General features: G+C 48.9%; 1 protein-coding gene across 1 annotated transcript; it reads left to right on the plus strand.

Annotated features, from left to right (window-relative positions):
• The first annotated feature begins 356 nt into the window (after positions 1 to 356).
• Positions 357 to 22,502, plus strand: Chst12 (carbohydrate sulfotransferase 12). Its single transcript, XM_004671317.2, has 2 exons — positions 357 to 411; positions 20,283 to 22,502. The coding sequence occupies exon 2, from the start codon at positions 20,367 to 20,369 to the stop codon at positions 21,624 to 21,626; it is 1,260 nt and encodes a 419-aa protein (XP_004671374.1). The 5' UTR covers positions 357 to 411; positions 20,283 to 20,366; the 3' UTR covers positions 21,627 to 22,502.
• Positions 22,503 to 25,710: the final 3,208 nt, after the last annotated feature.

Consider the following 25,710-nt stretch of genomic DNA (forward strand, 5'->3'; position numbering starts at 1 on the left):
GAGTCCCGGCTTACGGACAACCCCGGTAGACAGCAGGCACCGCACAAAGGCCGGAGGAAAACACAACAGCTTTGTTTCCACGCCAAGACTGCAAGCGACAACGCCGGAGAAAGCCCCGCCCCCAGCGCTCCTCCCTCTTAGTGGATTGGCTGATGTGTAAGGGGCGGGGCGTTCAGCGGCTGGTGGGCGGGGCCTGCCTCTGGCAGTAAATATCGCGCCACATGGCAGTGGTTAGCGGGCAGGGCCGGGGGTGAAAGGCGCAGGCGCGTTGCGGGCGGGCGCGGTCCCGGCCTCGACTTCTCGCGAGATGATGGAAGGGGGCGGGACTCCGGCGCCGGGGGCGGGGCTGCGCCCGAGGAGAATCCGCTAGTCGCGAAGCGGCAGCGGCGGCGGGAGGCGCGAGGAGAAGCGGTGCGTACTGAGGGGTGCTCGGTTCCCGGGGCCGGGCCTGGGAGTGGTTCTGCATCCTAGTGGCGCGAGTCTGCCCTCGGCTCGGCCCGACTTGGGCATCTCTCGCTTTTTTTGGCCGCGGGTTCGAATCCCCGCGCCGCCCGGTTCGCTGTGTAACCTTGGCCAGGCGCGCATCCTTGCCGAACGCCCGTCTGGTGTGGCCCGGAGGGATGCGCAGAAGCAAGTGGCCAGCGGGTCGATCTCCTCTGGCGGCGGGAACGCCTGGCCCCGCGGAGGGCACGTTATCAGTCTCGTCTTTGGCTTTTTGGGTGTCTGGACCAGAAAGCAATTGCTCAGAGACGATGCTGCAGTGTCCCGGCAAGCCTTTGCTGGAGGCGCCCATAGGAGATCAGTTTTTGCACCCAGCTCTGGTCCCATACTTCATCCGAGTCAGCTGGGCATCCTCCTGCCTCTGAACTTGGCTTCCTTTTTAACAGATCAAAGACAGCAGTGTAGACCACAGGCAGGTGGTGACCAAGCATCGCTCAAATGTCCTTTTTGCTCCACCAGCAGCCTCCTGCCTGGTGGGTGACAGGAAATCGAGCATTAGTGGCTAACAGTAGGATCTATCTTCTCTTTGGGCTCCTGGCCACAAAGACATCGCTGGCAGACCCTGGGCTCGCCAGAGGTCCCGCCTGGCTGGGAGCACAGCAAGCGGTAGTGTTCCCATCCTTATTAAATTATTTATTTTATAATCCCACACTGCGGAGGCCAGAGAGCCCTGGGCTGAATGAGAATGCGAACTACGGAGTGAGCTGAGGCTAGAACCCCAAGGTGTGGCTCCTGGCTGTGGGTGGGTCACTCCCCAGGTCCTTCTCCTGTCCTAGGGACACCGTTAACCCTTCTTTGTGCAAGTTTGGTAACCTGAGTCAGGGCCCCGTTGGGAAACTGCCGTGTTTATGGTGAAATACTGAAGGTTCTGGAGCTGCCTGAGAGGCAGGTGTGGCAGCCGAGCTCCTGTCATCCTAGGAGCTTAGGCAGGAAGACTGCAGTAAGTTTGAGCCTGAGCGACAGAGTGACACTCTATGTCAAAAAGAAAAAAAGATGAAATAAAAGTGCCTGCTTGGAATTACAGTGCTTAATTTCTTTTCAGATGAGTTGGTAGGATTTGGGGCCCATGTTTGCTAGCCATCAATAACTTGTCACTGTCCTCATGTGCCTGCATCCCTCTTCAATTCATTGTTGTGCATGTTCACGGCCCCAAGGTGGGTAGCACGCTGGGAATCCAGGCTTTTCTTTTGACTGCTCGGCTTGGCCTGATGGTAAAGTGGTGCTGGTGGTATTGCATGCTATGCATCCAGTGTATCACGAGAAAGCCAGGCATGGTGGCACATGTTAAAAATCCCAGCACTCAGGCGGTGGCAGCTGCAGGATCTCGAGTTCAAGGCCATCCTCGGCTACATGAGACCCTGCCTCAAAAAATAAATAAATAAACACTCCCAAATCCCGAAGTGTGAAGAGAAAGGAAACAGCTAAACCTATTTTTGGGCCCTCCAACTCCACAGTGGAAAGGACCTAAGACTAGGGCACAGAGGAGTTTTGGAGATGACTCAGTGGGTAAGAATGCTTGCTGCATAAGTATTAGGCTCTGAGTTCGATCCCCAGCACCCACATCAAAAGCTGAGTGGAGAGTCGGGCATGGTGGTGCACGCCAGTAATCCCAGCACTCAGGGAGACAGAGTAGATGGACAGCCATGAGTTTGAGGCCACCCTGAGACTCCATAGTGAATTCCAGGTCAGCCTGGGCTAGAGCAGAGACCCTACCCAAAAAAAACTTAAAAAAAAATCCTGAAGGAAAATCTCATCCACCTTGAATTCCATCCTCAGGCTCCCTAGACACATTCCCCAAACTTGCCTCTCGTGAACTTTTAAGGGGATGGCTGGCTGGTGTGCATCCCCATATAAGGTGGTAAGCCTAGATCTAGAGAAAGACAGAGAGGAGAGAGCCTAGTCCCCAGAGAGGGGTGAAAAGAGCCGCAGCAGGCAGAGGAGCCATGAGCCAGCCAGGCACAGCAGGTACAGGTGGCGCTCCTGACCCAGCGGCTCACGGGCTTCCTGAGGGATCACTGGGGAGAAGACAGAACTCACAGGACTCCCCTCGCTGGCTTGAACATCTGCAGGGCCGCTCTCCACAGTTGGCAGCCTTGTAGCTGGATTAGTGATAAGTGCAGAGAAAACAAAGCAAATGAAAATTAAAGACTGTTAATAGTCCCCAAGAAAATAAACCATTGTGAGGGAGGGAAAAGGAAAATAATTATGGTATCCTCACAGGCTGGGCTGCAGAGTGTCTCTCCACAGTGGTGGCAGTGTGTGTAAACACAGGCTGCCACTCTAATTGGAGTCGTGACATGCGTGTGGGAGGGCAGCAGGGGAGGGGGCAGAGATGGGAAGTCAGTCCCCAAAGTGGAGGACCCAGCAGCAGCCTCAGAGGATGCCCCTGAGAGATCGCAGGGCACCTGCAATCTGCGGAAGATAATGGAAGAGGGGAGGGTCCCATGTGCCTCTGAACTTGGGAGAAGTGTGATATTGCAGCCCCTGGGTGAGTCTGGGCTGGGCAGCCCTGAGTACATGCCCCCCCCCCCCCCGTTGCCATTGTTCTGTGTATCCTGTCTCCAGATTGGGGTCACCGGACAGGGGTTAGTCCTAGCTTTAGCTCATTTTGTTCCTTTTAGTTTTGTTTTGAGACAGGGTCTCATGTAGCTCAAGCAGGTCTTGAACTCACTATATAGCCAAGACTGGCCTGGACTTATGATCCTCCTGCTTCTGCCCCCCAAGTGCTGCTGGGATTATAGATGTGTGCCACCTTTTTGTTTTTAAATGTTTTAGTTTTATCTATTTGTTTATATGACAAAGAAAGAGGGGAGGAGAGAGAGAGGGAGAGAGGGAGGGTGAATGGGCACGCCAGGGCCTCCAGCCACTGCAAAGGAACTCCAGACGCATGCACCACCTTGTGCATCTGGCTAACTTGGGTCCTGAGGAATCAAACCTGGGTCCTTTGGCTTTGCAGGCAAATGCCTTAACCACTAAGCCATCCCTGCAGCCCCTGTTGTTTTAAAATCTCTGTGTGTGGATATGGGTGCATGCGTGCCCCAGTGCACATGTGTAGGTTAGAGGTTGACCTTGGGTGTCCATCCTGGTCTTGCATCTTGTTTGAGGCTGAGCCTATTGTTTGCTGCTGCCTCTACCGGTGTCACTGGCCCTGAACTCACTCCTCAGCCCAGGCTGGCCTTGTCCTTCTGATCCTCTTGCCTCAGCCTCCCATGTCGCTGGGATGACAGGACGGTGCACCATGCTCAGCCCAAAGGATGCTATTTTTATTTTTCTTTCTTTTGTGTGTGGTATGTGCACATGCGTGTGCAGATGTAGTGTCCCTGAGCCTGCAGAATCCAGAGGACAGCAGCATATGTACCCCCTCCATTGTTCATCTTTTTGTTTCCTTGAGATGGAGTCTATGAATGATCCTAGAACTGCCTTTTTTTTTTTTTTGTTCACAAGACCCAGTGATTCTATTCTTGGATCTCTGATCCTCCAAAGAGTAGGTTACTGGTGTGCGTGGCCATGCCCAGCTGTGTGTGTGGGTGCCAGGGATCGAACTCAGGTAGTCTTGGTTCCCCATGCTGGCACAGGAAGTGCTCTCACCTGCTGGGCCATCTCTTCAGCCCCCAAAGAGGTTCTTAAATTGATCATGGTGCCACATACTCTTTTTTTTTTTGTTTGTTTTTTTTTTGTTTTTTGAGGTAGGGTCTCACTATAGCCCAGACTGATCTGGAATTTACTATGTAGTCTCAGGGTGGCCTCGGACTCACAGCAATCCTCCTACTTCTGCCTCCCAAGTGCTGGGATTAAAGGCATATGCCATCATCTGGCTCATTGTTTTACTTGTCATAAATGAGTTTTCTTATAGATTATGCAGTGGATGTTTGAGTTTAACTCTTTAAAATTTATCTTATTTTATTTACTTCAGAAAGAGGCAGGTAGAGAAATTAGGCACACAGGGGCTTCGGTCACTGTAAATGAACTCCAGACACATGCATAACCTTGTGTATCTGGCTTATGTGGGTCCTGCAGAATCAAATGTGGGTCCTTTGGCTTCAAAGGCAAATGCCTTAACAGCTATGCCATCTCTCCAGCCCGGATGTTTGAGTTTTCTGTGGAGTGTAGAACACATCTTCCATCTTTTTTGTTTGTTTGTTTGTTTGTTTTTTTTGAGGTAGGGTCTCACTCTAGCCCAGGCTGACCTGGAATTCACTTTCTAGTCTCAGAGTGACCTCGAGCTCACGGTGATCCTCCTACCTCTGCCTCCCAAGTGCTGGGATTAAAGGCGTGCGCCACCACGCCCGGCACATCTTCCATCTTTTGAGAACCTCAGATCTGGTTTGGGACTGTTGGGCACCATAGCAGGCATGCACTAATGTCCTGTCCACCTATGAGCTGCAGACCATGGACTCAAAGATCACCAAAAGGCCAGGCATGGTGGCGCATGTCTTTAATCCCAGCACTACTTAGGAGGCAGAGGTAAGGGGATCATTGTGAGTTTGAGGCCAGCCTGAGACTACATAGTGAATTCCAGGTCAGCCTGGACTAGCATGAGACCCTACCTTGGGGAGAAAAACAAAAACAAAAGATCACCAAAGAGGAGCACCTCTGAAGAAGTGACTTGGTTTCAAAGGCCAAATTTGGATTCATGAATGTGACCATTGTTACTTTGTGTGTGTTTGTGTGACAGTATACGTGCATGTGCAGATACGTGTGTCTGGAGGCCTAAGGACAACTTCAGGTGTCATTCCTCAGGAGCACCATCCACCTTCTTTGAGAAGGGGTCTCTCTGACCCGGAGCTCACTGGTTCAGCTAGACTGGTCATCCAGCGAGCCCCAGTGATCCTCTTGTTGCTGCCTTCCCAGTACTGGGGTCATAGGTGCCCGTCACTACACCTGGCTTTTTAAGTGGCTACTGAGGATCAAGCTTGGGTCCTTGTGTTTATAAGGCAAGCACTTTATCCACTGAGCCATTTGCCCATTTCTGTTGTGTATTCTTATTTGGATATGCAGTCTATGAGTCCATTTGCGGGGTTAACTGAATACAAATAAAGTATGTCAGGGCTGGAGAAGATGGCTTAGCGGTTAAGGTGTTTGTCTGCAAAGCCAAAGGATCCCGGTTCGATTCCCCAGGACCCACATAGGACGGAGGCGCTTGTGTCTGGAGTTTGTTTGCAGTGGCTGGAGGCCCTGGCGTGCCCATTCTCCCCCTCCCTCCCTCCCTCCCTCCCTCCCTCCCTCCCTCCCTCCCTCCCTCCCTCCCTCTCTCTCTCTCTCTCTCAAATAAATAAATAAAGTACTTTTTTTTTTTTTTTAAGTACTTCAGTAAGCCAGCAAACCCAAGACCTGCTGGTTCCAGGTGACAGACCCTCCTGGCTGGCATCAGTTTGACCAGTGTTAATTGCAGGGCTGGGCAGCCCAGGATGTGCAGTGCTGACACCGTCCTAGAAACTTTCCCACTGTTGACTACAGCAGTGGCACTCGCCAGGAATTATTTCATATAATATGTGCTAAGCTGGAAAAGCAGCAAGGGCTTGCTGGTCTCCTTGCCAAATAAATAAAATTGGAAACCCTCTTGGGCTTCTTAATGAAGGCTATGTCACTCTATTTAATGCTCAGGAGCTTGGCAGTTTGGCCACAGAGGAGCTCATTTTTGAGAAATAAAGACGAGGGAATTGGAATGTCTAGTAGGACCCCCAGTTCTGCATGTCTGTACTGTAGAGGCCAGTCAGCAAACTGGGGCTCTGCTCTCAGAACATTGCTGTGGTTCTGATGCCAGCTGGAAGCACTTCCCAGCTCCGCTGACGTGGGTAAGATGTAATTTTTTTCTTTGCCTCAATTTCATCACAGTTAGTATGAGGATTAAACAAACTAATATGTACAAAATAGCTTTAGAGCTATTCATTCATTCATTCTTGAGGTGCTGGAGGTTGAAACAAGAGCCTTGGGTTAAGTAGAACAATGTTCCACAGTCCCAGCACAACTTTCTTAAAAAAAAATATTTTGTTTAGTGTTAATTTTTTTTTTTTTTTTTTTTTTTTTTTTGGTTTTTCGAGGTAGGGTCTCACTCTAGCCCAGGCTGACCTGGAATTAACTATGTAGTCTCAGGGTGGCCTTGAACTCATGGCGATCCTCCTACCTCTGCCTCCCGAGTGCTGGGATTAAAGGCGTGCACCACCACGCCCGGCTTAGTGTTAATTTATTGATTTGCAAGCAGAAAGAGACAGACACGGGGAGAGAGAGAGAATATGGGTGTGCCAGGGCCTCTAGCCGCTGCAAACAAGCTCCAGATGCACATGCCACCTTGTGCATCTGGATCTACATGGCTAGTAGGGAATCGAACTCATATTGTTAGGTTTTGTAGGCAATTGCCGTAACCACAGAACCATTTCTCTAACCCACAGCTCTTTCTTGAAACACATTTCCTGTTATTGTGAAATTAATTGCAAATATACTGTCCTTTTGACTATTGGTAATTGGTTATAGAGCAGTTATTTATTTTTTTAAAAAAAGCTCATATTTGTGTAACACAGATATGTTAGGGCCTGAATGATGAATAAGACTAGAGGTATAGTCTCAAGAAAGTAACGACACTAAAGTGTGGAGGCACAGACCTCAGGGGGCTGAGACAGGAGAATCATAAGTTCAAGGTCAGCCTGGAATACATAGTGAGACTCTGTCTTTAAAAGAAAAAAATGGGGCTGGAGAGATGGCTTAGCGGTTAAGCGCTTGCCTGTGAAGCCTAAGGACCCCGGTTCGAGGCTCGGTTCCCCAGGTCCCACGTTAGCCAGATGCACAAGGGGGCGCACGCGTCTGGAGTTCGTTTGCAGAGGCTGGAAGCTCTGGCACGCCCATTCTCTCTCTCTCCCTCTATCTATCTTTCTCTCTGCGTCTGTCGCTCTCAAATAAATAAATAATTAATTTAAAAAATATATATATATTAAAAAATAAAAGAAAAAAATGTCCAGGTATGGTGATACATGCCTTTGATCTCAGCACTCAGCTGGCGGAGGTAGGAGGATCACTGTGAGTTCAAGGCCAGCCTGAGACTACAGAGTGAATTCCAGGTCATCCTGGACTAGAGTGAACCCCTACCTCAAAAAAATAAAAAATAAAAGATACGATAAAATAATAATAAAGAAAAAAGGAAGGAAAGAAGGAAGGAACAGATGAATGAACAAAAGGAAATGAGCTGGTAGTTTCTCATTTTCAGGTGCAATAGGTCTGGCTAGCATCTCAGTTTGCAAATGAAGACATAAAAGTCAGCCCTGAGTGACTGGCCCAGGCCACTGACAGGAACTGGACTTGGTCTCTCCTCTCTCCTTTCCTTCCTAGTCCCTCTGAAGGGGTTGTGTGACAATTCTGGTTTCATATATCTTGTGGGCCCTTGAATTCACGTGAAAAGATTCAGTCTCTGGAGGTTAGTATCACAAGACCACCACTTTTCAAAAAATTAACTTAGGGGCTGGAGAGATGGCACTTGCCTGCAAAGCTGGACTCCCCAGGACCCACATAAGCCAGATACACAGGGTAGTACAAGCATCCGGAGTTCCTTTACAGTGGCTGGAGGCCCTAGCACACCCATTCTCTCTATAGGTATTTGCCTCTCTCTATACCTCAAATAAATAAAAAATAAAAAAAAATAACATTTAAAAATTAGCTTTAGATTTTATTTTTATTTCATCATTATTTTTTGTTACTTTTTTTTTTTGTTTTGTTTTTTGAGGTAGGGTCTCGCTCTGGCTCAGATTGACCTGGAATTCACTATATATTCTCAGGGTTGCCTTGAACTCACGGTGATCCTCCTACCTCTGCCTCCTGAGTGCTAGAATTAAAGGTGTGCGCCACCATGCCCAGCTTGTTACTTTTTTTCCTTTTTGATATATTGTCCTGCTTTGTAGCCTAGGCTGTCGTCAAACTCATAATCCTCCTGCCTCGGCCTCCCAACTGTTGGGATTACAGTTATAGACTAGCATGCCTATCTAAAAACAATTAACATTAAATGTAGTGTTTTAAAGTACATTTATTTATTTGTTGTTTGTTTGAGAGAGAAAGAGAAAGAAAGGGGAGAGAGAGAGAATGGGCACATCAGGTCCTCCTGCCTAGAATCCCCAGTGAGGGGCTGGGGTTGTGGCTCAGTGATAGAGCACCTGTCTAGAATCCACAGGTGAGGGGCTGGGGGCGTGGCTCAGTGGTAGAGAACCTGCCTAGAATCCCCAGTGAGGGGCTGGGGTTGTGGCTCAATGGTAGAGCTCCTACCTAGAATGCCCCAGTGAGGGGCTGGGAGTGTGGCTCAGTGGTAGAGCTCCTACCCTCAGTGAGGGGCTGGGGGTGTGGTTCAGTGGTAGAGCTCCTGTCTACATATATGAGGCCTAGGCTCCATCCATAGCAGCACAGATAAAAATGCTTAAAGCTGAAGACAGGTGTGGTGGTGTACACCTTTAGTTCCAGCACTCAGGAGGCAGAGGTAGGATCGCTGTGAGTTCGCGGCCACCCTGAGACTCCATAGTGAATTTCAGGTCAGCCTGGGCTAGAGTGAGACCCTACCTCGAAAAACAAACAATCCAACAAAATATGCTAAAAGCTCATGCATTCCTTCTGTTGCAGTGGGGTTCAGCTCTCAGCATTGCTTACCCAGGTCACTGACAGAGGAGCACTTTTCTGTGTGCTTCCTGCGTGACTATATACCTTGTTCCGTGAAGTGTCTGTTCTGGGGTTTTTACTTCATTATTTATTTACACAGAGAGAGAGACAGAGAGAAAGTGAGTATAGGTGCTCCAGGGCCTCCAGCCATTGCAAATAAACTCCAGAAACACTTGCCACTTTGTGCATTGTCTTGATGTGGGTACTGGGCAGTTGAACCTGAGGCCATTGGGCTTTGCAATCAAGTGCCTCTAACCACTTTGTCATCTCTTAAGACCCTGTCCTAGTTGTGATTTTTGTTTGTTTGTTTGTTTTGTTTTGCTTTTGGTTTTTTTGAGGTAGGGTTTCACTGTAGTTCAGGCTAACCTGGAATTCACTATGTATTCTCAGGGTGGCCTCGAACTCATGGTGATCCTCCTACCTCTGCCTCCCGAATGCTGGGATTAAAGGAGTGCGCCACCACGCCTGACCTGTTTGTTTGTTGTTGTTCTTATTTTATTTTATTTTATTTTATTTTATTTTATTTTATTTTATTTTATTATTTTGGGGTGTGTGTGTGTGTGTGTGTGTGTGTGTTTATGTGTGGTCAGAGTGCTTTCATCTTTTTTTTTAATATTTTATTTGAGAGAGAGAGGCACATAGAGAGTGGGTGTGCCATGATCTCTAGCCAGTGCAAATGAATTTGTACATCTGGCAGTACATGGATACTGGGGAAATGAACTTAGGTCCTTAGGCTTTGCAGGCAAGCACCTTAACCACTGAGCCATCCCAGTGTCTCACACTGAACCTGGAGCTCACCAGGTAGACTAGGAAACCTCGAGACCCAGGGATGCTCTTATTTCCATCTTCCCCCATGTTGGGATTATAGGCATGTACCACTATTCTTGGTTTTTATGTGGATTCTGGGGATCTGAACTCAGGTCCCCAGGATTGCCTAGCATACATTTTGATTAAGCCATCTCCTTCTAGTCTCCACACACAAATGTACACACGTGTACACCACACACATCCACGTCCACAGTTGTAAAAAATGTATATCTTAGTTTGTGAATTCCTACAAAGAACTTGCTGGGATTTTGATTGAGATTGGCATTTCTAGAGCTCAGCCTGGGGGAGGGCCCCTGATGCTGCACTTGCTAATGCCCGTGTCTGGCACAGCTCTTCATTCATTTGGCACTGCAGCTCTCTCCAGGGTCTAGCTTTCTAAGGAAAGCTTTGACATTATTATTGAGTGACCATTAGCAGGCTAAGATTTGCATATTCTTCTATGATGGTTGGTTTGAGTCCCAGCATTGTTATAAAATAGCTTTGATGGGGGCTGGAGAGATGGCTCGATTTGATTCCCCAAGACCCACAGAAGCCAGATGCACAAGGTGGCGCCTGCATCTGGAGTTCGTTTGCAGTGGCTGGAAGCCCTGGTGTGCCCATTCTCTCTCTCTCCCTCTCTCTCCCTGCCTCTTTCCCTCTCTTACTCTCTCAAATAAATAGATAAATAAGTAATTTTTTAAAAAGCTAGCTAAAAATAGCTTTGATGGATCTTGTGTAACTTCCAGAAGCAAACTAAACAGCAGTATACCCACACTGTGAAGTGCTGCTCAGCAGTAAGTAAGAAAACCTTCTATGGACACAGGTGGCAGCCTGAATGAACCTCAGAAGCATTACACTATGTGAAAACAAGCCCTATGGGGTTAGGGCAATGGCTATAGCCATAACCATGAGGACCTGAGTTTGGGGTGCTGAACCTGCGTAAAAGAAACTGAGTGGGGGCTAGAGCGATGGCTTAGTGATTAAGGTGCTTGCCTACAAAGCCTAGGGACCCAGGTTTGATTCCCCAGAACCCATGCAAGCCAGATGCACAAAGTGGTGCATGTGTCTGGAGTTTGTTTCCAATGGCTAGAGTCTCTGGTACACCCATTCTCTCTCCCTCCCTCCCTCCCTCCCTCCCTCTCTCTCTCTCTCTCTCTCTCTCTCTCTCTCTCTCTCTCTCTCTCTCTCTTATCTGCCTCCCTCTATCTCAAATAAATAAAAATTAAAAATAAAACTTTTAAAGTTCTGCGTGTGTGCTTGTAAACACTGCCCTGGGCAGGAGGGTCTCAGAGGCTTGCTGGCCAGCCAGTTTTTGCCCTTATTGGTGAACCCCAGGCCAGTAAAGGACTCGGTCTCAAAAACAAAAACAAACAAACACCTAACAGCACTTGAGGAATGGTACCCACGGTTGTCCTCTGGCCTCCACCTCCATGCACAAACATACACCTAACAGTCAAACAAAACGTATACCGTGTCATTCCATTTGTGTTCTAGAAAACAGATTGGAGATTGCCTGGATGTTTTCTTTCTTTTGTTTTGTTTTGCTTTTTTGAGGTAGGGTCTTGCTCTGAGCCAGGCTGATCTGGAATTCACTATGTAGTCTCAGGGCATTCTTGAACTCACAGCAATCCTCCTACCTCTGCCTCCCAGGTGCTGGGATTAAAAGCGTGTGCCACCATGCCTGGCTGAATTTTTTTTTTTTTTTTTTGAGTCAGGATCTCACGTAATCCAGACTGGCCTTGAACTTTTATTTATTTATTTAATTAATTTCTGCAAGCAAAGATAGAAGACAGACAGAATGGGAATGGGTGCACCAAGGCTGCCAGCCATTGCAAATGAACTCCAGATGTATGTACCACTTTATGCATCTGGCTTTATGTGGGCAATGGAGAATCCAAATGGGTCGCTAGGCTTTGTGCCTTAACTGCTGAGCCACTTCTCCAGCCCTGGTCTTGAACTCTCAATCCTCCTGCCTCAACCTTCCAAGTGCTGGATTACAGACACGTGCCACCATGCCTAGCTAGAAATACTAATCGTAATATACATTTGCCAAAATTCATTCAACAGTGCACTGAACAAGAAGAGGGAGTTGTGGGGCTGGGGAGATGGCTTAGCAGTTAAGCGCTTGCCTGTAAAGCCTAAGGACCCCAGTTCAAGGTTCCATTTCCCAGGACCCGCCAAAGCCAGATGCACAAAGTGGCGCAGGCATCTGGAGTTCGTTTGCAGTGGCTGGAGGCCCTGGTGCACCCATTGTCTCTCTCTCTCTCTCTGCCTCTTTTTCTCTCTGTCTGTCGCTCTCAAATAAATAAATAAAAATAAACAAAAAAAATTTAAAAAGGAGAGGGAGTTGTGTGTCAGTCATCCTCAATAACCTGATTTTTCTATTTGTTTTTCGAGGTAGGGTCTCACTCTAGGCCAGGCTGACCTGGAACTTACTATGCAGTCTCAGGCTGGCCTCAAACTCACATCAGTCCTCCTACCTCTGCCTCCCAAGTGCTGGGATCAAAGGCATGCACCACCATGCCTGGCTCAATAGCCTGATATTAAAAAGAAACTTATGAGGAACCAGGATGACTCAAGCAGGAAGGAATGCCTACCCAGAGGGGTGCAGGAATTCCTGGGGAAAAAGGAAACCTCAGACCCTGCCTGTGTGAGGTCACCTTGCAGCTGACATTCCTTCCTGCCTGTGCTTCAGGTACTGTTACTGTGTGTAGTTCACAGTGGTGTGACTGTTTCCGCCTCTAGGATGCAGTAAACACAAGCCTCCAGTCCAAGTGCTGAAGCAAACATTGGTAGTAGAGTTCTTTAGAAAAGCAGTTGGGGGTGGTGTGTGTGTGTGTGTGTGTGTGTTGTGTACGTGCATGCATGCATGCATACATGCAAAGAGCTGGATGGTAAGTTCCTCAGGTGAGCCCAGCCTGGTGACTCACGCCTCTAGTCCTAGGTACGTGGGAGGCTGAGGCAGGAGGATGGCAAGTTTGTAGCCTGCCTGGGTTGCAGTGTAAGTTCAAGGCCAGACAGGTGGAACACTTGCCTAGAATCTTCCAGTGAAGGGCTAAAGGCTTAGTGGTACAGAGCTTGTCTGGACTCTCCCAGTGAGGGCCTGGGGATGTATCTCAGCCTCTGGATCACATCCCCAGTGCTATAGAAAAGATGGTTGAGGACACAGAGAAGTCCAGCCCAGGAGAGAATGGCGTGCATCTCCTCCTGAAGGCAGTTTCCCATGTCCCAGCTCAAAGACGGTCAGCAGCAGATTGACTTTGGCCATGTGGGTTCGTTGAAAGATCTAATGCATTTAAGAATTGTTGTGTCTTTTTTTAAAATTTTTTGTTTATTTATTTATTTATTTATTTGAGAGAGGCAGAGAGAGAGAGAGAGAGAGAGAAAGAGAATGAGCACAACAGGCCCTCCAGCCACTGCAAACGAAATCCAGACGTATGTGCCCCCTTGTGCATCTGGCTAACGTGGTTCCTGGGGAATCGAGCCTCAAACCGGTGTCCTTAGGCTTCACAGGCAAGTGCTTAACCGCTAAGCCATCTCTCCAGCCCTGTTTTGTCAATTTTTACAAAAGAAATGTTGGGGTTTTGCTTGAGAGTGTTCTGTTATGACCTCAGGGGGACTGGATGAGGCCCACCACACCTGGGAGGCAATCTGCCTTGTTTTGCCTGTGGATTGAACCTAGAGCCTTGTGCATATTAGGCAAATGCCTTCCTTGTTTTCCTTCTTTTCTCCCTCCCTCCTTTCTTCTTCCTCCTCCTCTTTTTTCTGGAGACAGAGTCTCACTGTGTAGCCCTGGCTGAGTCTCAAACTCATGATCCTCCTGCCTCAGCTTCCTGAGTTCCAAGATGACAGGTGTGACCACCACACCTGCTTCAGTCTGCCCTCAAAGTCTCCTCATTCAGACGTTCAGATGTTAATCCCATTCAGAACACACACACTCTCAGAATAACCCTTACTTTAAAAATATTATTCTGTATTTGCAAGCAAGCTATCTAGCCATCCAGGGGCCTAGCTGAAACATAAAAGAAACCAATAGTTATTGATTTTGCTGGAAAAAGAAATGTGGACATGATCTGTACGTAGATGTTAACCTCTGTAAGAGAGGTGTGACCTCTCTCCCAGCCCAGAATGCCCAGGTCTAAGGCTGTTGAGGCCACTGCTGTCTGCCTTGGTCCCCTTCCTGTCCCAAGCACTTTTTCCATATTCCTGTGAAGGCTGGTTTGGAACAGTTGGGCCCAACCTGGTGCCTGCTCCCTGGGCTGCCCCACCTGCATGTAGTGGCTAAGGGAAGTGCCTCATAGACCCACCACAAGCTCAGGAACATTTGTATCTGCCTCAGTGTTCTGTTTTGGGGTTCCACTTGACCCTGTTATCAGTGCTTAGAGAGCAAGAGACAGGGTTTGTGAAAAGTCACCCCTTCCAGAAACTGCTGGAGGGTGAGCATCTGGGTGGGAATGAACCTGCTTGCCTTGCTGAAGGCAGAGCCCAGGGCCCCAGTGCGGCACAGTACCTGATGGTGGGTCCTTCTTCTCTGGCCCAAGAAGCCTCTGCTGACAGCACATTGCTGCTCAGGACTCCTGGGCTGTTGGAGAAATGCTCAGAGTGGGAGCTTTGGCCTTTGGAAATCATGCCCTTATGTTTTTGGATGGAAAATTACTTTCTGAGGTCAGCGCAGTTCTCAGCCTGGCCGCTCTCATCTGACTGCTTGCTCTGCCTGCCCCTCTCAGCAGGGTCACCAGGCTGGGGGCTGCCTGGTCACCAGGCCAGACATTCCTAGAACCCCAGACTGCTTTTAAACAGTAAAACTGGTTGTCAGGATGCTCTGTGGCAGCCTCTTTCCCTCCTTCGGCCTGGCTCCGTGTAGTCCTGTGAACGGTGACTTAAAGTGGCAGAGTGTGCCCCATCCATGGGCCAGTGCGACAGAGCTGCCAGTCTCATGCTGCATCCCCACCCAGCCCATTGCTGTAACTACTGTTGATATGGCTTGTCTGAGGTCAGAAATGGCAACTCGACTGATTGCCTTGGTGTTAAAATAAACCAGGTGCCTCACATTCAAAGGTGAATGTGCTGAGGAGTTGAGAGATTCCTCACCTGAGTGCAAAAAGGCCTAGAAATGGCTGCAGGCTGCACTTGGCACAAGTCTGGGCCTATGTGGACTTGGTCTGATGACACTATGGACCAGCTCAAAGCAGAGTGAGCAGACACAGGCATGGCTGTCTGAAGGGAATCTGTAGCAAGTGATACAGCTCAGTGGTAGAGCCCTGCCTAGAATCCCCCAGTGAGGGGCTGGGGTGTGGCTCAGTGGTGGAGCTCCTGCCTAGAATCCCCCAGTGAGGGGCTGGGGGCGTGGCTCAGTGGTAGAGTTCCCGCCTAGAATCCCCCAGTGAGGGGCTGGGGTGTGGTTCAGTGGTAGAGCTCCTGCCTAGAATCCCCCAGTGAGGGGCTGGGGACGTGGCTCAGTGGTAGAGCTCCTGCCTAGCACCTTGCCACCCCCAGCGTCAGAAAGAGAGAATCTTTTAAAAAACAGTATTTTCATGTGTTTATTTGCAAGGAGTCAGAGAGAATTAGAGAATGGGCATGCCAGTGACTCTTGCCACTGTAAATACACTCCAGATCCATGATCCATTTTATGCATCTGGCTTTACTTGGGTATTAGGGAATCAAATCCAGGCAGTCAGGCTTTGCAGATCAGTGCCTTTACTACTGAGCCATCTCTACAGCCTTAGAAAAGGGTATCTTTAGGGTTTATTTTCATGTGTTGTTTTCTGTAGGAAATCAGCTAGGACTTGTCTCTGGCCTTATTTTCATGTATTCCCCCATTCCACATTTTGTTGTTGTTTCGAGGTAGGGTCTCTGTCTAGCCCAGGCTGACCAGGACTTCACCATGTAGTCTCAGGTGGCCTTGAACTCACAGTGATTCTGATGCCTCCTGAGTGCTGGGGTTTAAGATGTGCTCCACCACACTCAAATAATTCTACTTTTTGAGGGAGGGGCAGTTGAGGTAGGGTCTCACTCTAGCCCAAGCTGACCTGGAATTCATTATGTAGTCTCAGTGAGGCCTTGAACTCATGGTGATCCTCCCACCTCTGCCTCCCAAGTGCTGGGATTAAAGGTGTGCACCACCACACCTGACTCGTTCCACATTTTAAAACATTTAATGCTTGTTTAATAAACAAATTGCAGGTAAAGTCAAGCCTGAGATCTTTTGGAAGAGCCCAGTGGGAGAGTAAGTTGTGGCTTCAACATTGCTGTTTCCTTTTCTGCTATGGATCTGTCTCTCCCCCTCTCTTTCTATTTGAGGTAGAATTTCACTCCAACCCAGGGTGACCTAGAACTCACTATGTAGTCCCAGGCTAGCCTAGAACTCACATTGGTCCTCATACCTCTGCCTCCCGAATGCTGGGATTAAAGGCTTGCGCCACCATGCCCTGCAGTCTGCTGTGGTTCTGTAATGGATTTAATATTTGAATTTCTGTCTGAACAGTGTCACTGTAATCCAGGCTGGCCTTGAGCTCATAGTCTTCCTGCCTCGGCCTTCCCAGTGCTGAGACTGTGGAGGGGTGAGAGTCTTACCATGCCTTCCTTAAAACTGTTGGTTTTTCTTTCATCTCATATGTTATTTACCTGTCTTCATTTTCACTGATGCCAGCCATTATCCTTGCCCAGTGTCTAGAGGTAGGAAGGGGGGGGATGAAGAGATCTCTCAGGGTTAAGCACTTGCCCAGGAGTAGGAATGTAGGTAACTGATTCACAGTCACCTGTGCTCTGACGCTCCCAGCTCTGCTTTCACTGAAGCCCCCAGGTTTCGATGTGTTACATTTTAATTTTTGTTCAATCTTGTGTATTTTTCTAAATTGGGATTTGTGTGTATGTGTATAGCGGTTCATGTGTTTGTGCAGATGCATGTGCCCTGTGGGCATGTAGGCAGACAGAAGAGCATGTCAGAGCACCTCAGGTGCTTTGTTTTTTGTAAGTTTTTTTTTTTTTTTCAAGGTAGGGTCTTGCGCTAGCCCAGGCTGACCTGGAATTCACTGTGGAGTCTCACAGCAGTCCTCCTACCTCTGCCTCCCAAGTGCTGGGATTAGAGGTATGTGCCACCGTGCCTGGCTTTTTTGTATTTTTTTTTTTTTTAATTCGGGCTTAAACTCGGTCTCTTTTCTTTTTTTTTTTTAATTTTTATTAGCATTTTCCATGACTATAAAAAAAATTCCCATGTTAATTCCCTCCCTCCCCCCACACTTTCTCCTTTGAAATTCCATTCTCCATCATATTACCTCCCCATCACAATCATTGTACTTACATATATACAATATCAACTATTAAGTACCCTCCTCCCTTGTAATTTTTTTTAATGAGAGAGAATTGGTGTGCCAGGGCCTCCAGCCACTGCAGTCAAACTCCAGACATATGTGCCACCTTGTGCACATGTGCATCACCTTGTGTGTCTGGGTTACATGGAACATAGAGAGTCACATGTGGTTCCTTAGGCTTTGCAAGCAAGTGCCTTAAGCACTGAACAATCTCTCTAGCCTGGGCCTTGGTTTTTAGTTAGACTGGCTGACAGCCATAGTAATCCTCTTATCTCTGCATCCCACTCACCACCCCCCAATACACACTGGAATTAAGGACCATACAGCCATTCCTAGCTTTATATTTTTATTTATTTATTTATTTTGTTTTTTTCAGGGTAGGGTCATGTGCTAGTCCAGGCTTACCTGGAATTTATTGTGTAGTCTCAGGGTGGCCTCGAACTCACTGTGATCCTCCTACCTTTGCCTCCTGAGTGCTGGGATTAAAGGCGTGTGCTACCATGTCCCGCTGTTCCTAGATTTTTTTTTTTTTTTTTAGGTAGGGTCTCACTTTAGACCAGGCTGACCTGGAATTCACCATGTAGTCTCAGGGTGGTTTCAAACTCAGTGATCCTCCTACCTCTGCCTCCCTAGTGCTGGGATTAAAGGCATGCACTACCATGCTCCGCCATTCCTAGCTTTTTAACATGGGTGCTGGGATGGAATTCGAGGCCTTATTCTTACACAGCAAGTGCCCTTACCCACTAAGCTATCTTCTTAACCCCTAGAACATTGTTTTGAGACCAGGCATGATAACACATGCCTATAATCACAGCTCTGGGGAGGCTGAGGCAGAAGGATCGTTGCAGTATTGGAACCAGAATGGCCGACCTAGAGAATCTGTCTCAAAACAAACAATACAATCTCCTTTGCAGTTCTCTTAGTCAAGGATTAATTAGAAGTGTCATTTGATTTACCAGTGTTTGCAAGTTTTCCCTGTACCTTTTCAGTATTGATTTCTCATTTTATTCCATTATAATCAAAGAATTCTGAATGGTTTCAGTTCTGTTAGATATGTCTGGGTTTTATCCACCAGATTGAATATTATGTGATGCTTTGGAAAAAATATGAGTTTAGATTTTTTGGGGGGAGTAAGGGTATGGGAGGATTGAGGCAGTGTCTCTAGCCCAGGCTGGCCTGAAACTCATGGGGATCCTCCCTCTGCCTCAGCCTCCCATGTGATGGGATTAAAAGCATGTGCCACTACACCTGGCTTTGAATTTAGCTTTTTTTTTTTGGCTTTTCGAGGTAGGGTCCCACTCTCAGCCAAGTTGACCTGGAATTCACTATGGAGTCTCAGGGTGGCCTCAAACTCACAGCAATCCTCCTACCTCTGCTTCCTGAGTGCTGGGATTAAAGGCGTGCACCACCATGCCCAGCTAAATTTAGCTTTGGGGTTTTGTTTGGGGGAATTCCATTTTTGTTAGAGCTTGCTGAATATACTAGTTACATCCTGCTGGTTGCTGGTGTTCTGTGTTTGCTGGATTTTCCATCTAGTAGTTCTCAACTACCAAGAATGGAATGTTGACACTTCCAGTTATAATCATGGCATTGTCGAAGTCTCTTTCAGCTCTCTACATTTTTGTCTTACGTATTTTAACACTGTGTTATTTGGTGTGTATATGTTTAAGATTATTGTGTCCTCCTGCTGGTTTCAACTTTTTCTTGGTTTTTCGAGGGTCTCACTCTAGCCCAGACTGACCTGTAATTCACCACGTAGCCTCAGGCTGGCCTTGAATTCACGTTGTCCTCCTATCTCTGTCTCCTGAGTGCTGGGTTTAAACATTCAACTTTTTCTTATTTATGCAGTTTCTCTCTCTGTCTTAAACAGATGTTTTTATTTTTTCATATGATGTTAACATAGCCACTTCTGCTTTCTTCTCATTAATGTTTGCATGACTAACGGTTTCCGTCCCAGTGGAAAAAGTGAAGTGCAGCCAGGCCTGTCTCCAGCGGCCCGGCCGGCCTGGCCCCAGGTGCTGTGGAACAGAGTAAAGGTGGAGCTCGGCTCCGCAAGGTCATCAGTGTAGCCGTCCTGCCTCATCATGTCCTCCCACCTGTTGATGCCAGGAGCAGGTCAAGGCCCAGCCTCCCACAGAACCATGCTGGCACCACCCTGCTGTGGCAGGCATAGCACCTCCTGCTTCCGTAGGGTTAAAGATAGGCTGCCTGCTCAGCACCCTGCCCCCATACCTGGTTGGGAGCAGGAATGATACACCTGCTTCCAAGGGCGAGGGGTGGGCTCCCAGGGGCCTGATGCGGTTTCTTTTAGTGCCGAGCTGGAGAATTGGTGTTCCCACAATGATTGTCTTATTGTCAGGCCACCGAAGGCACAGTCCCAGCTTCCGTTTGTAGGACCACCGAACTTGGCATGTATCACAGAGGCCCACTGGCATAGCCACTCCCCTGATCTGCACCTCACATTCCTGCTAGTCCGCATGCTGCCTTGTCTGCTTGGGGAGGAGACCCTGCAAGAGTCAGACCTCATGAAGAGCTGACCAATCCAGTGAGAGGCAGACCCCATAAGGGGTCTGGGTCCCCTGAATGGCTGGTCTTTTTATTATTATTATTATTGTTGTTGTTGTTGTTATTATTATTATTATTTGCAAGCATAGAGAATGGATGTACCAGCGCCTTTAGCCAAAGCAAATGCACGCCAGGTGCATGTGCCACTTGTGCATCTGACTTAACATGAGTACTGGGGAATCAAGCCAAGAGCCTTAACCATTGGGCCATCTTTCCAGCCCCTAAGTAGCTGGTCTTTATGAGACCTTTTCCACCATTCTTCCTACTTCCCTCCTTTCTTTATCCCTTCCCTCTTCCTCCTTTCCTTCCTTACGTTTTTTGCTTGTTTGTTTTTGAGGCAGAGGCATCCAAGGAAGTGTGGGGCTGGGATGATTGGGAAAGGTAGATGATGCCACTCCTAGGCCCTGCACATGAGAAGGAGATCACTGTGTCGTCCCAGCCCGTAACCCTGGTGTGTTCTGCCCTCTCCAGGTTGGTCTCCTAGCACCATGTCCTGGCTGATTGCAAAGCGGAAGTGAGGGTCCGGGTGTGGGCCCTGTCCGGGGCCAGGGCAGCATGGCCAAGCCCCGGCTTTTCCGGCTGTGGCTGGCCCTTGGGTCAGCGCTCATGATTCTTCTGATCATTGTGTACTGGGACAACGTGGGCACCGCCCACTTCTACCTGCACACGTCCTGGTCCAGGCCTCACACCCTGGAGGCCCTCCCCACCCCTGGGCAAGGTGAGGAGAAGGAGTTCGCTTCTGATGTCGATGAGTTCTTAGACAGGCTTCTAAGTTCTGGTGCAAAGCACAGTGACCTTTCCCGGAGAAAGGTGGAGCAGCCCTTGGCACTGGCTCCCAGCAAAGCCGGGCTGAGCCACATGGAGGAGAGCGTGAGGGGCTACGACTGGTCCCCCCACGATGCCCAGCAGAGCCCAGACCAGGACCGGCAGCAGGCCGAGAGGAGGAGTGTGCTGCGAGACTTCTGCGCCAATGCCAGCCTGGCGTTCCCCACCAAGGAGCGCTCTTTCGATGACATCCCCAACTATGAGCTGAACCACCTCATCGTGGACGACCGCCACGGCGTCATCTACTGCTATGTGCCCAAGGTGGCCTGCACCAACTGGAAACGGGTCATGATCGTCCTCAGCGAGAGCCTGCTGGACCGCGGCGCCCCCTACCGAGACCCCCTGGACATCCCGCGGGAGCACGTGCACAACAGCAGCACGCACCTGACCTTCAACAAGTTCTGGCGGCGCTACGGGAAGTTCAGCCGGCACCTCATGAAGGTCAAGCTGAAGAAGTACACCAAGTTCCTGTTCGTGCGCGACCCCTTCGTGCGCCTCATCTCGGCCTTCCGCAGCAAGTTCGAGCTGGAGAATGAGGAGTTCTACCGCAAGTTCGCCGTGCCCATGCTGAGGCTGTATGCCAACCACAGCAGCCTGCCCGCCTCCGTGAGCGAGGCCTTCAGCGCCGGCCTCAAGGTCTCCTTCGCCAACTTCATCCAGTACCTGCTGGACCCGCACACCGAGAAGCTGGCTCCCTTCAATGAGCACTGGCGGCAGGTGTACCGCCTGTGCCACCCGTGCCAGATAGACTACGACTTCGTGGGGAAGCTGGAGACGCTGGACGAGGACGCCGCCCAGCTCCTGCGGCTGCTCAAGGTGGACTCGCAGCTCCACTTTCCCCCTAGTTACCGGAACAGAACCGCCAGCAGCTGGGAGGAAGATTGGTTTGGACACATTCCCCTGGCCTGGAGGCAGCAGTTGTACAAGCTGTACGAGGCTGACTTTGTCCTTTTTGGATACCCCAAACCCGAAAACCTGCTCAGAGACTGAGCCCCTCCCCCACCACGCACACGCTCACCTTGTCCCTGAACACCACCGTCTGGTGCAGCACAGCCATCCTTTGAGGACAGGAGTGATACAGCCACGTGGAGTTTTCTTTTCATCGTTTCCCTCCCAATGTGACAGGGGCTGTATGCCGCACCCTCCTGGCAGGTGGCCACACCAGCACCTCACACTCCAGGGTTTTGCATACACCACCATTTTGCAATCTGGATTTCTTGTTTAGCCCATGGCTTATATCCATGAAACACTGTGTTGATAATGTTTTCTAAGATTAATATATTTCAGAATATATTTAATACGAAAGTGAGAAGGGACTGGAGTAAAGAATGGCACCCGTGCCTTGGGGCTTTTGTGGTTCTTTGGGTCAGGTAGCAGTGCACACAAGAAGGGGGGCCCCAGGGTTAATGAGGACTCCAGGCCTCACTTCTCCTGGAAGAGGGAGACCCCGTAAGTGCCTTCAGTGGAGATGAAGAAAAATATGAAACCAGGCTGTTTTTAAGTCAGTTTTGTTGTTGTTACTGTAACAAAATTCCTGGAGTTAGGTAATTTTATAAAGAAAAAAGTTTATTTGCTTACAGTTGGTAGTTTGGCATGCTGCCAACATGCACACAGCTTTGGTGAGGACCTATGACAGGTGGCAGTAGGTAGGCATGTGCAAGAAGATATTACATGACCAGACAGGAGGCTAGGATGTGACTTCAGTCCTGCAGCCTTGTCTGAAGACACACCCCCCTCAGCTCAATCTCCCCTGTCCCCAGCCATATGGGCCCTGGGAAACAGCCAAACCATTCCCATGTAGCCCAGACACTGCTGTGTTTTTTAAAGGGCAATAGACCAACTATTAAAAGTCCTTTTATGAAGTGATGTATTTGATAAGGGAAGTACAGCCAGATTATCATGGCCTTCTGTTAGATGTTTGGATCAGAATCTCAGAGGAGGCCATTTCCCTTCAACACAAGGTCATTGAGGGGCTGGGGGGCGTGGCTCTGTGGTAGAGCTCCTGCCTAGAATCCTCCAGTGAGGGGCTGGGGTGTGGCTCAGTGGTAGAGCTCCTGCCTAGAATCCCCCAGTGAGGGGCTGGGGGTGTGGCTCAGTGGTAGAGCTCCTGCCTAGAATCCACTAGAGTACCTTTTCCATTGTGAAGAGAGCTCAAGGCCACTACCTTATAACCTGGCTAGTTTGGTTCCAGTTCTGTTGTTCCTGAGGATGTGTCTGGTCTTATATGCTCAGGTTGGAGGGTCTCCAACAATATACAAGCTCAGGGAGTACCAGAGGCAGTCCTTTCAGCACCAAGTCACACCCCTCTGCTGTTTCACTTTCACCTTTTTTAAAATTTTTATGTTTGAGGTAGTTTATCACTGTAGCCCAGGCTGACCTGGAATTCAGTATGTAGTCTCAGGGTAGCCTCAAACTCACAGCAGTCCTCCTACCTCTGCCTCCTGTGTGCTGGGATTAAAGGTGTGCGCCACCATGCCAGGCTACCTTACTTTTTCATCTGGGGCATTTGTCATCCCCTCCCAGTCCCTAGAGTGGTAGCTGTGCATGGCTAGGATGTCACTGCACCTTCCCAGGTCCAGGTGCAACTAAGGACCATGAGATGTGTGGCCACAGACTGCCTGTTTACCCAGTCTCAAGCAAGGTGGAAATCTTTCATCTTTCTTTACAGCATTTTTTTTTCTTATTTATTTAATTTATTTATTGGAAAGAGAAACAAGCAGAGAATGGGTGTACCAGGGCCTCCTGCCACTGCAAGCAAACTCCAGGTGCATGACCCACCTTGTGCATCTGTCTTATGTGGGTACTGGGGAATCGAACCTGGGTCCTTAGGCTTCACAGGCAAGAGCCTTAACTGCTAAGTCATCTCTCCAGCTCCCATGCAGTTTTTCTTTTCTTTTTAAACAATTTAAGCACTTGTACAAGCATGAGGGCTAGAGAGGGCCTGAGACCAAGTCCAGTTCCCAGAACCCACATAAATAGATAGGTGTGGCCACACACATTTGTAACCCCAGTCCCGTGGGGAGCAGAGAATCAAGAATGGCTGGAACTGGTCGTGGTGGCACATGTCTTTAATCCCAGTGCTTGGAGCGGAGGTAGGAGGATCTCTGAGTTCAAGGCCAGCCTAAGACTACATATTGAGTTCCATCCAGGTTAGCCTGGGCTAGAGCAAGACCCAACCTTGAAAAAACAAAACAAAACAAAAAGACTGGCTGGGGTTCATGAAATGGCCAAAGCTCTGAAATCAGTGAAGAGTCTCCATTTCAACAAGATGGCCAGTAAAGGGGGTACTCAACATTCTCAAAGAGATGGCCAGTGGAAGGGACGCTCAACATTCTCAACAAGATGGCCAGTGGAAGGGACACTCAACATTCTCAAAGAGATGGCCAGTGGAAGGGACACTCAACATTCTCAACAAGATGGCCAGTGGAAGGGACACTCAACATTCTCAAAGAGATGGTCAGTGGAGGCGACACTCAACATTCTCAAAGAGATGACCAGTGGAGGGGGACACTCAACATTCTCCTTGGCCTCTGAGCATGCATGAGGGTACCACATCTGCGCGCACACAGGTGCATTCACCACACATAACACATCATGCCTACTACACACATACAAAAAAATGGGTGCAAGCAATTGTTTGATGTTGGTTTTAGGGAGCCCAGGCCAGCCTTGAACTTGAAGATCTTACTGCCTCAGCCCACTGAGTGCTGGGATGACAGGTGCGTATGTATCTCCACACCTGGCCAGTCAGCTGACTTAACCACACAATTTTCAAATTAAAAACTTGGGCTGAAGAGATGGCTTAGTAGTTACGGTGCTTGCCTTCAAAGCCTAAGGACCCAGGTTTTGATTCTCCAGGTCCCACATCCAGATGCACACCGTGGCGCATGCATCTGGAGTTCATTTGCAGTGGCTAGAGGCCGTGGTGCACCCATCCTCTCTCCCTCTGTATCAAATAAATAAATAAAACGATTAAAAAAACTTTTTGGAGGCTGGAGAGATGGCTTAGCAGTTATGGTGCTTGCCTGCAAAGCATGAGGACCCATGTTCAGCATGCCAGATCCCACGTCAGCCAGACACACAAGGGTGAGACAAGCACAAGGTCACACATGCGCACTAGGTGGCGCAAGCATCAGGCACGAGCTCTAGGCTCAGTGAGAGCCCACTTTGAAAACTAAGGTGGAGAGCGACTGAGGAAGACACCTGATGTTGCAATGGCTGAGGCCCTGTTGTGCCAATTCTCTCTCCATGTCATTTTCTGTAAAGTAAAAAATAAACTCTGGGCTGGAGAGGTGGCTTAGCAGTCAAGGCACTTGCCTGTACAGCCAAAGGATCTAGGTTTGATTTCTCAGGACCCACGTAAGCCAGATGCACAAGGGGGTGCATGCCTCTGGAGTTAAGTTGCAGTGCATGGAGGCCATTGCACACCATTCTCTCTGCCTCTTTCTCTCTTCCCTCAAATAAAACTTTCTTAGCGTGCATATGATGGTGTAGAGGTGGTGTATACACACGTGTGCAGATGTGTGTGCATGTGCACATTGTCCAGAGGAGAGTGTTTGATGTTCTCTGTTGCTCTTCCACCTTAGTGAAATTTGTGTCCTTTTTATTTTATTTTTTTTTATCTTATTTGAGAGAGAGAGAAAGGGAGGGAGAAAGAGGCAGAGAGAGAATTGTCACATCAGGGCCTCAAGCTGTGCAAGTGAACTCCAGACACATGTGCCACCTTGAGCATAAGTCTTACATGGGTCCTGGGGAGTTGAACCTGTGTCCTTTGGCTTTGCAGACAAGTGCCTTAACCACTAAGTCATCTCTCCAGCCCACTTGTGTCCTTTTTAGTTAGACTGTCTGACCTAGTGATCTCTCTACCACTGCCCCACTCAGTGCTGGGATCACAGTCATGTAGCCACACCTGGATTTGTTTTGTTTTGTTGGTTTTTCCGAGGTAGGGTTTCACTCTAGCTCAGGCAGACCTGGAATTCACTATGTGCAATTGCAGGGTGGCCTTGAACTCACAGTGACCCTCCCACCTCTGCCTACTGAGTGCTGGAATTAAAGTTGTGCGCCTCCACACCCA

The sequence above is a fragment of the Jaculus jaculus genome, chromosome 2 (assembly GCF_020740685.1).
Source record: "Jaculus jaculus isolate mJacJac1 chromosome 2, mJacJac1.mat.Y.cur, whole genome shotgun sequence".
Lineage (NCBI taxonomy): Eukaryota > Metazoa > Chordata > Mammalia > Rodentia > Dipodidae > Jaculus > Jaculus jaculus.

Excerpts from the sequence above, each read along its gene's own strand:
- Chst12 (XM_004671317.2), top strand. The coding sequence starts at position 20,367 with ATGGCCAAGCCCCGGCTTTTCCGGCTGTGGCTGGCCCTTGGGTCAGCG.